The sequence below is a fragment of the Salvia splendens genome, chromosome 12, assembly GCF_004379255.2.
Source record: "Salvia splendens isolate huo1 chromosome 12, SspV2, whole genome shotgun sequence".
Taxonomy (NCBI): domain Eukaryota; kingdom Viridiplantae; phylum Streptophyta; class Magnoliopsida; order Lamiales; family Lamiaceae; genus Salvia; species Salvia splendens.
In genome coordinates, this window is record NC_056043.1 from 33,741,847 (window position 1) to 33,758,164 (window position 16,318).

General features: G+C 41.7%; 2 protein-coding genes across 2 annotated transcripts; one reads left to right on the forward strand and one right to left on the reverse strand.

The window, feature by feature from the left end:
* The first annotated feature begins 4,819 nt into the window (after positions 1-4,819).
* Positions 4,820-6,450, forward strand: LOC121758313 (GDSL esterase/lipase At1g71691-like). The gene is made up of 5 exons (XM_042153732.1): positions 4,820-5,090; positions 5,184-5,305; positions 5,458-5,697; positions 5,778-6,027; positions 6,118-6,450. The coding sequence occupies exons 1-5, from the start codon at positions 4,829-4,831 to the stop codon at positions 6,336-6,338; spliced, it is 1,095 nt and encodes a 364-aa protein (XP_042009666.1). The 5' UTR covers positions 4,820-4,828; the 3' UTR covers positions 6,339-6,450.
* A 120-nt stretch (positions 6,451-6,570) lies between these two features.
* LOC121758096 (glucuronoxylan 4-O-methyltransferase 2-like) lies at positions 6,571-7,490 on the reverse strand. Its single transcript, XM_042153534.1, has one exon. It carries the CDS (start codon positions 7,466-7,468, stop codon positions 6,608-6,610), a length of 861 nt encoding a protein of 286 aa, XP_042009468.1. The 5' UTR covers positions 7,469-7,490; the 3' UTR covers positions 6,571-6,607.
* Positions 7,491-16,318: the final 8,828 nt, after the last annotated feature.

Below are 16,318 nucleotides of genomic sequence, written 5' to 3' on the forward strand. Positions count from 1 at the left end.
GTCATTGGATAATCTAGCGGATCCGCTAACCAAAAGGTTAAACCGTGATCAAATGAATAAATTGCTAGAGGGAATGAGTTTGAAATCCACAAACTAAAGAATTGTCAAGTGGTAACCCAACCATGATGACTGGAGATCCCAAGAACTTGGTTCAATGGGAAAACTAAGCTGTGAGAATTCGTGTGAACACTCATCTACATCTATTCCCTAGAGAGTAATAGAGTGTTGAAAAACTTGCCTGGTGGTGAGGTTAAGTCTATGACTTTTAATGATCCCTAAAGGATCTCGTTGTGATGAAGTTCTCAAGGAGACCAAGTATGGCAAGATACTTAACGAGGAATCACCTATGTAAGTGTGAAGTGGGGCCGCTTCAAACAATACACTTATGAATCCAAAGTGGTGTCCAAGGCCTTAAATGGACACAAAACGTGAGAACGGATGAGGTTGAGGTGTTTAAGTGTTAACATCATTGTCTCGGTGCACGCCGTGGAGGAATAGTTCAAAGCATCGCGCTACTAGTCCGCCTGTGTATCCGATGATGTTAACTATGGATGGTTCAAAGCCAAAAACTACCTATCCTTATGCTTACATAGCTCTTGAGGGTTGAGCTTGTGTCTGCATACATATGCATTTGGCAATTTCCACTCATGTGAGGGATTGTTGGAATCGTGCTTGGTCAAATGATTTTGACTAATAATAAATGTTACAAGACATTTAATTTTGTGAAATTAAATGCATTAGCGTCGATCTACGTTCCGAGTAGATGACCGTAGTATATTCATTTTCTCAAATCCGATTCCCGGTGAGTGAGAAAAAGTATATTAAAGTTGGTCACAATAAAACTAGAAATGAGCTATGAGAAAAACTAAGGGATTAATTAACTAAGTGTTAATTATCCCACATCGGAGATGGTAAACTTCTTTGATGAAGTATTTAATCAGATGAATTATTATGTGTAATAATTATCGTGGAATAAGACGGGTGAGAGAGCCCACACGCCGCCGCCGCCCGCCCTCGAGCCGTGCGCAGGGTTTCGAGTGCCTTGTGCCTTGTGCCTTGGAAATTGATCTTTGGGTGGTCTTTGGGCTGTTCTTTGGAGCTGGTCGTTGAGCGTGGTTCAAGCCCCACTTATTCTTTTTAGACCACCCCAAACTCAACGCTATCCCCGACGGGTCCTGGTCCACGTCATGTTCTCGCTGGACCCCGACGCATAACGGGTGACAAAATGTCCCCGCTTGACCCCGACGCATAACGGGAGACAAAAGGTCCCCGCTGGACCCCGACGAATAACGGGAGACAAAAGGTCCCGACAGTCCATGGTGTATCCCGTCGTGTAGCATGTCCAGGTGCGTCGTGTCTCCTCAGCTCCCAATGGCTAGTGCACCAGTCAATAACCCCGGTGGTTACTGTCAAGCCATCATGGCACACATAATAGCTGTTGACTCCATTAATGCCCCTGTGGGTGGACTTGGCCTATAAATATGCATGCATCCATTGCATTCTACACAGAACATATACAAGCATTCTTGCATACACGCTCTCTCTCTCTGCATAATCTTCCCGTCGAAGCTCTGCCCCCGCCTTACTCCCGTTCGCCGGAGCTCTGCTGCTAGCGGTGCTGCTACTTCAGAGGCGAAGTCGTTTTTTCTTTGGGGACGACACGCCAAACCGAGAGCACTACTGGGGCGTATCTCATCTTGCGGAAAGAGGACTCCTCGACTCGGCTTACCACTTTCCACAAGTTTTCCGTGTAATTTGTTCGGTTATTTTCCGTATAATTTTTTGTTATTTTCCGTGTAATTTTTCGCCTGGCAAGTTTGTATCTCAAATTTTCCAACAAATAAAATGAAATAAAACAAAGATCAAGTACCATTTTTAATGCAAAAGTGAAAGATCATTACGTATCGTACGTGAATACATGCATTTAAACTCAACAAAACTGAACAAAATGCAATCGAGCTAGACAATATTATTCCCAGATAGCTCCTCATCAAGTTCTTCGTCTGGTCCAAACAACTTCATTAAACGAGCATGATGATTCTCTTTTTTCTTTTGCTGCCACCTCTTGTATAGGAAAACACTTAAAAGAATAACTAAAAGGACAAGGCACAGTATGAGGCTCACAACAATGATCGAGGTTATCTTCGACTTTCTAGCCGCAACATCCATTTCATCACTCGTATCATCAGATGAAAAACTGTTTGCCATACCTATGAAGACAAACATTGTACTAATCTCTTTTAATTTGTATCGAAATCAAGTTAATTTCATTCATTTAATTGATATATTCTATTTCAATACATGAATAATTAGGGTGAACGAAATGTACAGAAATTACTTAGACAGTTACATAAACAAAATAATAAAATAATTTCTATATACCAAAATGAGAGAGAGACATACCTGAATCCAGTCGAGCTAGTGAAACGAAGAAAATGATGAAGAAGTTGGAGCTTTTGATTCTACTCATCAGTTTTTGTTTTTTTCTTAACTAATTTGCCTTAGTTTTTCTTGTGGTATTTTTTTGATTTTAAAGCAGTTCACTATCGCCTGCAATTTAAAAGACCACATAAAACCTATAACAAAAATATTGAAGAATGTTTTAAATTATTTTCTATTTTTTAAAAATGTAATCTTATACAAAAAAGGGAAGCATTTTAAAGTAGTCAGAATGCATAAATAAATACATTTGACCAATTAATTCTCGAAAAATACGTTTCTTTACCAAAATATTTTAACGATCCTATTCGATTTATGGACAAGATTTATAAGATTGAATAAATACTATAGGATTGTGATAATTAATGTTTAAATTCACGTTGAGATTGATTCCATTCAAATTTAATTAGGACTTGGCTTAGATTATGAAATGCCTAAAATTTAAAACCAGCTGGACGAATATCAGATTTTTTGTCTCTATTTTACGTCTTGTCCATTTCATTTGTTGTTTTTATTTTGTAGTATTGGCACATATACAATTAGTTTTATCTTGAAGTTATTATATGAAGACAACCTATTGAGCCGGCTTTCATTTCGTATGAATGATACTTGCGATAATGATTGATTAAAACTCTCTTTTATGTAGAGATGATTAATTGTATAAAATTTAATTGGATGCGTTGTACAAATGTTTTTTTGTGTTTAAATTGTATATATTTTATTATGAAGCATAACTTTCAGACTTTGGTATGTAATGTGAGATAAATGGACTAATTCAATTTGGGCTTGGGATTTATTCGGTTTGGGCTGTGCAGTTGCTCGTGCAACCTGATCCATATTCCAATCTTCTGATCCTTCTGTTGGAAACGTGTGAATTAAGAGAGACTTTTGGCTTCTGTTGGAGCTGTATGATTGGGTCAAGGCAGATATCACCGATGCAGCCTTTTCAAGGCGAAGCACTCTTGGATGCCAAGTGCTTCAAGTGAAGATACTGTTTGGACACCTATGGTTCCCAAAAGTTTGTCTATCTAAATTCTAGATTATTCTTCACTTTGATTCTGCAAAAATGTGTAAATGAGACATGATTTTTTGTTAGCTATCTACGTAGCCTTGCTAAATCTTGTTGATCCATAGATTTCTATCAACATACCCTTGAGTACACAATGATGTTTTGTCAAAATACCTAATCTTGCTAAATCTTGTTGATCCATAGATTTCTATCAACATACCCTTGATTCTACACAATTATGTTTTGTCAAAATGGCATGATCTTCATCCTCATCCATTTGTATAATATCATGTGAACTATAGTGTGAATGCTTCTACTTCCAGTTAATTAGTACTCCCTATAAAATTAGAATCTCATTCCACTATTAGGTTTATCTATGTTATATTTATTTGTATACCGAATTTGTGGAAAGTCAAAACTCCCTGCCATGTTATAGTGTTATAAATGCTGTGTAACCATCTTCTAAACTCTCCCAGACAATGCTTGAGGTTAGTGCAATCGTAAATCGAGAGAGAGAGAGTTTCCTAGGGAGGTGTAATACTATATTTAGTGTTGGAAATGATATATTTGATGCCGGAATAAATGATGCCGCCATAGCCACCCTATCACTCTCTCTTTCTTTTTTCTCTCGCCTGCACCTCTCAACTAGTAATTAACACTTGCGTTTCTGCATGCATATGTCATTATATTCATTTGAATCGTAATCTTTTGATAGATATTTCAAATTAATGAAATCTAGTTTGTTAAGTCTTTGCTTTCCAGGGCATCAATTATCAGACATGTAGTTTATTTAAGTTTTAGACCCTTAACCTCTATACTCTCTCTCTAGCATTTTGCCATCAGGCCACTAATAGTACTCCCTCAGTTCCTTACGTTCCATAAAAATATGCACTTTCTAATTTTGAAAAGTCTCTTATCTCTCGTGAAGTAAACCCATTATCCACTAACAATACTTTAATTATTTTTTCTTTATACTTCTCTTTTACTTTTTCAATTTTACATTAAAATCCGTGCCGAGCTCAAAGTGTATATTCTTTGGGGACAGAGGGAGGGTGTGCTAACCTTTTCAAGCAAAAACTTACACGGTTGTAAAATAAAATAGATATTTACATTGTAGAATCAATGAAAACGAAAGCAAAATTACGAACAAACCGAGTGAATCCAAGCTGAGCTATCATGAAGATCATTAAAGAGGTAAAAACCAAAACAAGTGGTGAAAAAAACTAAGCATGCATCTGATATTATTGAATCTAATTACTCCACTGAGACACCATACAGGTGAACTCATTTACTCCTCCCTAACCACCGCCACCTTCTTTAACCCCCCCCCCCCAACAACCACACACATACACACACATCATGCAGCAGAAAGACATCACCATGGCTTGCAAGGTTTCAAGGTTTTGTGGGGTTTGTCTGTTTTTCTTGGTGTTTGGTGCAAACATTGCAAGGGGTCAAGATGGTGAAACTAGGAGAGCAATGGTTCCAGCCTTGTTCATCTTTGGTGACTCCTTGATTGACAATGGCAACAACAATGATTTGCCATCTTTTGCAAAAGCTAACTACTTTCCTTATGGCATTGATTTCAATGGCGGCCCCACTGGAAGATTCTCCAATGGCTATACCATGGTTGATACAATAGGTATGTACTGCTGCTTTTCTTTCTTTCTTTCTTTTTTAATGAGGAAAATGGTGATACTTATATTTCTGATATGGGCATATCATATGCATGCAGCTGAGTTGCTGGGATTGCCCTTGATACCTCCTTACTCTCAAGCTTCTGGTGATCAAATTAGATATGGAGTCAATTATGCATCTGCTGCCGCTGGCATTCTTGATGATACAGGCAGGAATTTTGTAAGTGTATATATTTATGCAAATCTCTCTCTGTCACATGTTTGACTAATGGTTCAAAAAGAGGCCTAAAATTTGACTGATGGTTTCCAATATTATTTTGGTGTCTACAAAGTGGCTTTATTGTCAGTTTCTCTGTTTGTTTCGTTTAACAGGTGAGCCGTATTCCATTCAACCAGCAAATCAAGAACTTTGAGAGCAGTCTTGAACAAATAAAAAGCAGTAGTGGTGCACAAGATGTGAGCAAGGATCTGGCTAAGTCCATCTTCTTTGTTGGAATGGGTAGTAATGACTACCTCAACAACTACCTCATGCCCAATTACGATACCAAAGATCACTACAATCCTCAGCAGTTTGCAGATCACTTGGTGCAGCAATACTCTCAGCAGCTCACTGTAAGAGAGGGACCATTTAAACACATTCAATCAATAATATTATGGTATTCTTCTTCTAATGATGGTGATGCTGAATGCAGAATCTGTACAATCTTGGAGCTAGGAAATTTGTGATAGGAGGGATTGGACTAATGGGATGCATTCCAAGCATTTTGGCACAGAGCAGCAATGGAGTCTGCTCAGATGAAGTCAACCAGCTTGTTCAGCCCTTCAACTTTAACACAAAGACCATGGTCAACAATCTTATTACTACAAAACCAGGATCTGTTTTTACTTACATTGACATTGGGAATATGTTTCAAGATCTCATTTCCAATGCAGGATCATATGGTCTCTAAATCTGTTTCATCTCATCTTCTCTGACTTCTAATAATTTATTTAAAGGGGTTTAAGTCATTTTCTTACATTCTAATATTGCAGGATTTAGTGTTCTAAACGAAGGTTGCTGTGGGATTGGGAAGAACAGTGGGCAGATCACCTGTCTTCCTTTCCAGACACCATGCCCTGATAGGAGCAAGTACATATTCTGGGATGCATTCCACCCGACAGAAGCCGTTAACGTCTTGTTTGGACATAAGGCTTTCAATGGGAGCAGTAACTTTGCCTATCCCTTCAGCATACAGCAACTTGCTAACTTTTGATCTTGCTCTAGTCTTCTAATGTACTTTCTTCTTTGTATTAGCTGTTGTTGTTTGGTTTAGCTGTATGAAATCAAGTTTGTAAGAGCAGACACATTGTTAAATGAATCAAGAATCTACGTCGGTTAAATCAAATGTTAACAATCAAGATAGATATTCAGAGCAATATGTTTTCTCACGAATTAGATGAAGTAAACAAAAAAACAAGAAGAAGAAGAAGAAGAGCCATTCATTCATGAACCAGAGAGTAACTATATATTGATTTTCCACATTCAAGCTGAGGGACAAAATGGGGTTCCTAAACTTGATTTATGAGTTGGGACATTGAAATGCCTGATCCTCCCTTGCTGCTCAACCAGATAACCCTGACACAAGAAGGACTTAGAAAATCTATCCTCCACCCCTCTATCAACATCATGCACAAACACATCAGTGTCACCATTTACTCTGTTCCTGGCCATCAATCCAGCCGTGTAGATGGCGCTCATCCTCCCCGGTGCCCCATCATGATATCCTGTGGGTGCATCCACCATTATCAAATCCCACTGTGTCTCATAGATCAAACTAGGCAAGCTCTTAAGAGCAAGCTGGCATTTGGAGAATCTTGGATCACCCACTTCTTTGCAGTGCTCTTGCATTCCAATCTCATGCAGTTGATCAGCTTGATGCCTTTTGGTGTCATACACAACATGATAGGATTCAAGAGATGGGATCTCTTCCTTGACATGTCTAATCCAGCTCTCGTCTTCCTCGAGGAAGACGGTGCGGCCACCGTGGTTGAGAGAGGTCCACATGAGGCTGTCATGGCCTAATCCGAAGACTAGGAAATTGCAGGGTGATTTGTTTTGGAGGACTTTGAGGGAGACTGAGATTTCTTGCAATGTTTGTTGTGGTGTGGTGTTTGAGGTTGCATAGTGGACTAATGCATTTGAGAGAGAAGATGGGATTTTGGTGCATTTGTTTGGACAGTGTGGTTCTTGATTGATGGTGGAGTTAGGGATGAGTGATGAGGTGAGTGAATGGGGATATGGGAATGTTGATCTCATTATCACCAAGAAGAGGAAGAGGAAGAGGAAGAAAAAGCAGATCAAGATTATCTTCACATTCACAGTGTTCTGTTGCTTGCCTTTCATTGTGTTTTTGTTCTACAATCCCTCTCTGTGCTCAGATAACAGAGACTTTGAGTTTTTGTGTTTATTGACTTTATAAGGAGGGGTTGATGGGACAAGATATCTAATTTTTGTTTCTAGTCGTGCAAGACACATAATATCATTCTCAACACTGTCATTTTGGTAATGATTATTTAATGAGTTGGCAAGATGTTAGGTGATGTTTAGGTTAATAAATCAACTCGTTTAAAAATATATTAACGTCGATTAATTATAGTACTCCTATTAACTTGCTTTCATGGTTAACCTTTTCCCTCTTCCACCTCCATTGCATGTAATCACAGAGGGTGGAACAGATTCAGTGATGACTTTTTTTTCTGTCCTTTTTTGAGAGGATAATTGCTCACAAATTTTCTGTTAGCATCTTCTACAGCTGTAACTTTTTTTTTAATTAGTTCCACCAAGTCAAAGCTCAACCAAATTTTTGCATAAAAAACTCAACTAACAATTATTTATATGATACCACATGATTTGATAAATCTTCTGCTAGGCTACCAAATTTGTTTTCTTTCATTAATTTTAATGTGTGTTGGGAATAGGAGTATGGTTTCATGGTTTTCGGCATGTCTAGCGAATATAAGTTTTATTTATTCTATTTTATGCTACTGATTCGGTGATATGTCATCAGAAAATGGAATGTGACATAATTTTCCTTAAAATCAGAATATAGAATTATATTAATTTGCAAATACATTGATATTAGTTGACATAACAAAATATATCAGTTTCTGATTCAAATTTGACATGCTCTGATTTTAAGAAATTGTTTGACTTTGTAAAGAAAAATGAATAGATAAAGTTAGTGATATATGAGTCATACTTTTATATACTCCATCCATCCCTAAAAATTTGTTACTTATTTCCAATTTTGTCTGTTCCTAATGGATCCCACATTCCACTAACTCATTCCCACTCTTATTTTATTATAAAACTAATTTATAAAGATAAGACCCACGTACCACTAATTTTTTCAATAACCTGTGCCAGATCAAATGGTGATGAATTATTAGGGATGAATGGAGTATTAGATTTATAATAAAATGTGAGTGAAATGAGTTAGTGGAATAAATGATCCACTTACTAAATATAGTATAAGTGAAATGAGACATTTGTTAACAAATAGAAAAAAAAAACAAAAAATGGCATTAATGGCTAACAAATAGAATATATTTTATAATGACAATTAATATTAATATATCAAAAAACTAATATGATTTACTGTTCTCAAAAGTTACTATTATTTTAAAAAAGTTCACATTATAACCGCTCCCTATGCCACCATTGTCAATTTGTCATATTAAATACATAATGGTATATAACACGTAATATATAATTGAGTAGTTCGAATAAAGAAGGAAGTTCAAATTAAAGAAAAAATGAAGACCTTGTAAGAAGTGTTGTTTTAATTTGGACTCATAATACAGCCGAATAATCGCAGTTGTTACGCGCATGTAACAATATGAGTTCAAATAAAAAAACACGTTAATCAGTATAAAATAAGGTGATTGACAAATAAAAGTATAAGACGAAAGGTAATATACAAGCAATAGTAAAGAATGGTGGTTTCATTTGTTAAAAGTTGGCTGTGGGTAGAAGTAGAGAAAACATCAATATTCTTTTGTAGAGAACACATATTACATCCAAGAAACTTCAATTAGAAGGCAATCGCCAATGCACAAAAAATGCAACATAATTCTTAATACTCCCTTTTTACAAAACTATAGCGCTTCAGATTTGAGATCAAGTAGTTTTCCAACCACGCTATATGCGGTTCCATATATATAAGTATTTTTAATTGAGATACTGTTATTTAATTTCACAGAGTACACAACCTATCACAAATATACACAAACTTAAATATTAGCACTAAATTTATGAAAGAGAAATAAAATTATAAAAACAAAAATAAGCCCGAACCCTTAAAGAAAGATGAAAATTTTGGCTGTACAAATTCAATCGATATACAATAAGACCAGATAAAACCAATAAAATGAAGTCGAATCCAATCCAATTACCAGCTACAATATATAATCAGAAATTCAATATATAAGGAAACCAATTTATACTCCAATACTATAGTTTGTCTATAGCAATAAATATACAAATTCATTAATAAGACCCAAAAATAACTTCTCTATAAATATATCTACATGTTCAAACATCTCAAATTTTACAACAATCAATCATTCCATAATTGAGAACTAACGAATGAATCACACTAAATTAACAAAGACAATCCCAATAATTATATAAACATAATATCTATAATTTTAATATTCTAAATAAACAATGTTAATAAAACACAAAAGGATCAATATCTAGAGTCTAGAAGTTAAAACTAGCTCCGCTAATAAATTCACTCGTTTTAAATGGATAACAATTTCAAAGTTTCGTGATTGAATTATTCGGGCCTCACGGGCATGGGTTGGGCCTGGATAGCCCATTTGGCCAATATAGCTTCATTATCAAACCATCCATTTATTAAATATTATCTTCGTCTAAAAAAATAGTCTCACATCTCCATTTCGACCATCCATAAAAAATAGTCTTATATCTGAAATGAAAAATGACTTCTGATTTATTAGTACTCACTTTTTATATTGCTCTTTTTTACTTAATTCACATTTGATCTTGGTATTTCATATTTTACTCACTTTATTTCTTTATGTCATATTTTACGAATTTCGCATCGAATGCAATTTGCACAAATAACTTTTCCATAGTTAGCGCGATGTTAGGTTAATAAAAAGCAACACAAATTGAACTTATATCTAATGGGCTCGTATTGAATTCGATGTTCCGCCTATTGCCCATTTTTGGAGTACATGTATTGGGGAGCAATAAATATTATTTAAAAATTTTAAATAAAGGTTTATTAAGCACTACTATAATTTAATTTAGTTAAGATAATTCTTATATGTCTAAATAAAAACAAGTTATGATATACTGCATTTTTACATATTACTCCGAAACGCTTTAATTATAAGGGCCTCATAGTAGGAATACATCGTTGAGAGTAAGACAATTTAATGGCCTCTTTCACCAAGATATTGCATCTAATATATTCAATTTATATCAAAAGAATTTAAATTATGATACACAACTTTATGCTTAAATCACATATCTTTTAGTTTAAGATGTAAATGTAGTTTCTTTAAAACAATTCTATAGACTAAGAGCATCCGCAATGGCGGACTTCCACGCGGTTGTCAGACCGCCGTGCGCGACGTCCGCGCGGGACGTCTGCCATTGTGCAACTGTTCAACGGATACGGACGTTCGATACGGACACCGCATGTCCGCGCCTTTTTGCTGACGTCCGTCGGGACGTCTGCCATTGCGTTGACTCCCATGGACGTCGGCGCGGAATTTCTGATTTTTGCATTAATTTTTTTTTTAAAAATACTATAAATACGTCTCGTTGCACTTCATTTCAATCACACCACTTGTTTTAACAAGTTTCTCTCTCTAACACACTTTTCTTTCGAAGAACAATGGAGCACCACGATAGCGATTCCCCCGCTTCGAGCAACTCACCGTCGCCTTTTTTTCCCGTTAGCGGGACGACGCCGATGTTTGCCGCGATGCCCCAACTGCCGGGGAGGATGCCCCAACCTCAAATGCCGGCGGGGATGATGCCCGGGTACTACAACATGTACCCGCAGTGGTATGAGATGATGAGCCAAATGTCCCAGATGCTCGGGGAGAGTTCCAGAATGCCGGGTATGATGTCCGGAATGCCGGGTATGATGCCTGGAATGCAGGGGATGATGCCCCAGATGCCTGGTATGATGATGCCGGCGATGATGCAGGGGTCGCCGGCGGGTGCGGGGGGAGTAGGCAGGGGGTCCCCCAATCACCGGTGGACAACGTCTGCCGGTCCTACATGGATTTACTATCGCCGAACAACCCGGCGAGTACTCCTGTCGAGACCCAGTTCACTGGCCTCGACACGTTCTCGCTGGAGGAGTTGGGGCTGTCTCCGATCCGGAATTTTCCCACCGACGCGCCCATGGGGAGAAGGGGGAAAGGAAAGAGAAGGGGAAAGGGGAAGGGACACTACATCGTCTGCGGCGGTGTACGATGGTGGGCTAAAAGGGAAAGAGAAGGGGAAAGGGGAAGGGACACTACATCGTCCAAGACTATCCTTTATTCACTGGGCTAAAAGGGAATTCTCTTATTACTGGAGTTTGCCGGGTTTAGGGTTTTTTTTTTTTTTTTAAATTAACATCATATATTTATATCATATATATGAAGGAGGAAATTACAAATCAACTCCTATAACAAGGAGGAAAGACAAATTACGCCACCTAGGGTTCGAACTCGAGACCTCCAGGATGGACGCGGTATCCAGCACCCTTTGCCGGTTTTTTTTTTTTTTTTCCTCAAACACCATCACGGCGGGGGGTTAAGGCGGACCCCCAACCTGTATATATCAAAAATCACCAAAAGAACATACATCAGACGAGCCCAAAAGTGACTCGGTCCGCACGAGAGATACAAAACACAAGAGCTAACAAAGCTACTATGGTATCCCCACAGACCGGGTACTAACCATCTAACTAAAGAGAGAATAAACATAACAAAGCTATACATCATAAAAAGGACAAGGATGATGGCCAAAAGCGGGCCAAATCCAAAGGAAATAAAAAAACCATAAATCAAAACCACGAACCAAGTGAAGTAGTCATCCATCTCGATATCTGAATCTGAAGTTCGGATAGCCCAACTGGTCCATCCTGACGAGCGACTTCAAATACCGAGGCGCTGAATCCGCATCGAAGAAGGTGATGGCAGGGGTCTGGACCCCCCTACCTGCCAAAAAGTCTGCTGGTCGGTTGCCCTCTCGAAAGATGTGAGAGAACATGAACTGTATCTGTGCGAGCAAAGTACGAATGCGAGCCATGTGATGTCTCACATCCGCTGCTCCTCTGCGTCCTGAAGTGAACACCGCGACCACTGCTGCCGCATCCATCTCGACCCAGACATGCGAGGAGAACTGCATAGCCAGTGTCAGCCCGTGAAGAAGAGCTAATAGCTCCGCCTCGAAGGCCGACCCAGCTGCGAGAGGCGTACAAAAGGCCCCCAGGAGAGAACCGTCTGAGCCCCGAACCACTCCCCCACCGCCTGCCTGTCCCGTCGAGCTAGTAAAGGCCCCGTCGGTGTTCAGCTTCACCCAAGGATCGTCGGGTGGATGCCAAAGCACTTGCAGGGACCTCAGAACTCGCCGGCGAGAAGGAGCCAAAGGCATGAAGTCAACGGCCGGGGTGCAACCGCGCCAATGATGGGGGACTAGCACACCCTTTGCCGGGTTTAGGGTTTAGGGTTTAGGGTTTTTTTTTTTTTCCTCAAACACCATCACGGCGGGGGGTTCAGGCGGACCCCCAACCTGTATATATCAAAAATCACCAAAAGAACATACATCAGACGAGCCCAAAAGTGACTCGGTCCGCACGAGAGATACAAAACACAAGAGCTAACATAGCTACTATGGTATCCCCACAGACCGGGTACTAACCATCTAACTAAAGAGAGAATAAACATAACAAAGCTATACATCATAAAAAGAACAAGGATGATGGCCAAATGCGTGCCAAATCCAAAGGAAATTAAAAAACCATAAATCAAAACCACGGACCAAGTGAAGTAGTCATCCATCTCGATATCTGAATCTGAAGTTCGGATAGCCCAACTGGTCCATCCTGACGAGCGACTTCAAATACCGAGGTGCTGAATCCGCATCAAAGAAGGTGATGGCAGGGGTCTGGACCCCCTACCTGCCAAAAAATCAGCTGGCCGGTTGCCCTCTCGATAGATGTGAGAGAACATGAACTGTATCTGTGCGAGCAAAGTACGAATGCGAGCCATGTGATGTCTCACATCCGCTGCTCCTCCGCGTCCTGAAGTGAACACCGCGACCACTGCTGCCGCATCTATCTCGACCCAAACATGCGATGAGAACTGCAAAGCCAAAGTCAGCCCGTGAAGAAGAGCCAAGAGCTCTGCCTCGAAGGCCGACCCAGCTACGAGGGGCATGCAAAAGGCCCCCAGGAGGGAACCATCTGAGCCCCGAACCACTCCCCCACCGCCTGCCTGTCCCGTCGAGCTAGAAAAGGCCCCGTCGGTGTTCAGCTTCACCCAAGGATCATCGGGTGGATGCCAAAGCACTTGCAGGGACCGAAGAACTCGCCGGCGAGGAGGCGCCAAAGGCATGAAGTCAACTGCCGGGGTGCAACCGCTCCAATGAAGGGGACTAGCACACCCGCCCCACCAAGATCCGCAGGTGCCGAACAACCTGCCAATAACATGCGAAGAACGAAAAGAAATACCGCGATGCTTGCAGCTATTCCTCTCCGTCCAGATAAACCAGTATACCAAACAGGGAATGATGAAACTAATGTGCAAGGCGGTGGCCCTGTGAGAGGACCTCCACCAAAAACCTAATCTATGTGCAATGTCAGTGCACGTGTGAATGTGTGTGCTGATGTAAGGGAACCAGCCATCAAAGTAATCCCAAACCGATCTCGCCAGAGGACTCGACACAAACAAATGTGAAACGACTCGACTGAAATAGAAGAGACACAACAGAGACACTTGGATGCAAGAGAGATACCACGGGCCTGAACATAACACTCAACAGGGAGCCTGTGGAGGAGGAGGCGCCAGATGAAGACAGAGATGGTAGGGTCAGCCCAGCATTCCAAACCATGCGAAGTCCGAAATGTCTAGGGGACCGTGTCCGGATGAGCTCCCAAGCTGAGGCCGTCGAGAACTCGCCATCGCCAGTGAGGCTCCATCGCATCACATCCCGCCTGCCCACCTCAATCGGGACAGCCCTGATAAGATCCAACACATGCAAAGGCACACCATACAAAGCCAGATAATCATGCAGTTTTTCAACATGCCAAGTATGATCATGCCAGAACCTAGAAACCTCAGCTGCAGGAAGATCAGTCCCCGGCGGACAATAGGTCCTAAGGGGGAGATCCCCGACCCACACGTCATCCCAGAAACTAATCCACCCTTCGCCTAGGGACCACCTAATGAGACCATGAACCTGACCCCTAATGTCCGTGAGACGATGCCAGATAGGACTATCATGCACAGAGTAAGGAGAAATGAAAGCACGACCAGCATGGAAACAATACTTGCGCATGGTGAACTGCGCCCAAAGTGAATCCTGCGCGAGAAATCTCCACCAGAGCTTGATGCTGAAAGCTTTGACGACCTCGCGGAAACGACGGATGCCGAGGCCTCCCTCATCCAACGGCAGGCAAATCTTCTTCTTCCAGCTAACCCAGTGAATCTTCCTCTGCTCCCCAACCGTGCCCCAAAAGAACCGGGCCAAGATCTGCTCCAACCCCTCATCCAATACTGATACGGCTTCAGGACCTGGAAGATGTGAAGAGGGATGTGACAAGGGTGCTCTTGATCAGAGCGAGGCGCCCTCCAAGAGAAAGATGTCTGTGAGACCAGCTGTGAATCCGGTCCACCATTCTGTCGGATATCTAAAAGGTAGCGGCCTTCAGCCCCCCTTATAGATAGGGACACCAAGGTAAGTGAAAGGGAGGAATCCCTGCTGGAATCCACTCGCCTCTGCCACCTCAGCCGCCCAAGCGTCGAACTTCTCAAAGAGGTAGAAATGACTCTTTCCCCTGTTCACCATCTGACCCGACACGGCAGAATAGTGCTCGAGACAATGAACCAGCCTCTCCACGGACTGTCTGTGCGCCCTGACAAAAATGATAACGTCATCGGCATAAGACAAATGGGATATGGCCGGCGCGCGCCTAGCACATCTATACTCCATATCAGGATGTGTGTCCACAAGCCTGTTCAAGCTCCTCGAAAGATAATCTGCAGCAAGCACGAACAGCGACGGCGATAACGGATCTCCCTGGCGAAGTCCCCTCGTAGACTGAAAGAAACCTGCCTGAGCCCCGTTCACGAGCACTGAGAACCAGCAAGAAGAGATGCATCGATCGACCATACTCACCCACCCCGGCGGGAATCCCATCCTCTCAAGCACCAGGAGGAGGAAAGGCCACTGCACTCGATCATAGGCCTTAGCCATATCTAGCTTGAGGGCCAGATTAGGCGATTTGCCTTCTGAATGAGCGACCTGCCGATATCGTGAATCAATTCCTGAGCCAAGAGCACATTATCACTAAGCAAGCGACCCTTTACAAAACCGCTCTGGTTCGGCGCCACAACCTGAGGAAGCAGCGGCGCCAAACGCGATGTCAAGATCTTGGATGATCTTGTTGGTCACGTTGCAAAGGCTGATCGGCCTGCTCTGCCCAGGTCGCCGGGCTTGCTTCTTCGGCAAGAGAATGATGGTCGTGGCCGTGAAGCTGCGGGGCATGGGAGCTCCTAAGAAGAAGTCCGCCACTGCTGCCACCACCTCTGCTCCTACGATGTCCCAACAGTGCTGGAAGAAAAGAGACGAGAAGCCATCCGGTCCCGAGGCGCTGTCCCCACTGATGCCAAAGACCGCCGCCCTCACCTCATCATAGTCGGGAACTGCACAGAGGCCCTCGCGGTCCACGGACTCTGGGAGACCGCGCAAGAGATCAAGGTCCGGCTGCTCCAAGTGCTCAACGTCTGACGTGAGAAGCCGCTGGAAGTAGTCAACCGCCGACTGTCTGATGTCCTCCTCCGACGTGAGAGTCTGTCCTCCTGCCTGAATGGCGTGAATCCGGGACTTCACCCGCTTCTGTCGCACCCACCCGTGGAAGAATTGGAGTTCCTTTCGCCTTCTGCCGCCCACCGAATGGCAGCCTTCTGCTTCAGAAATCCTCCTCCATCCTAGTGC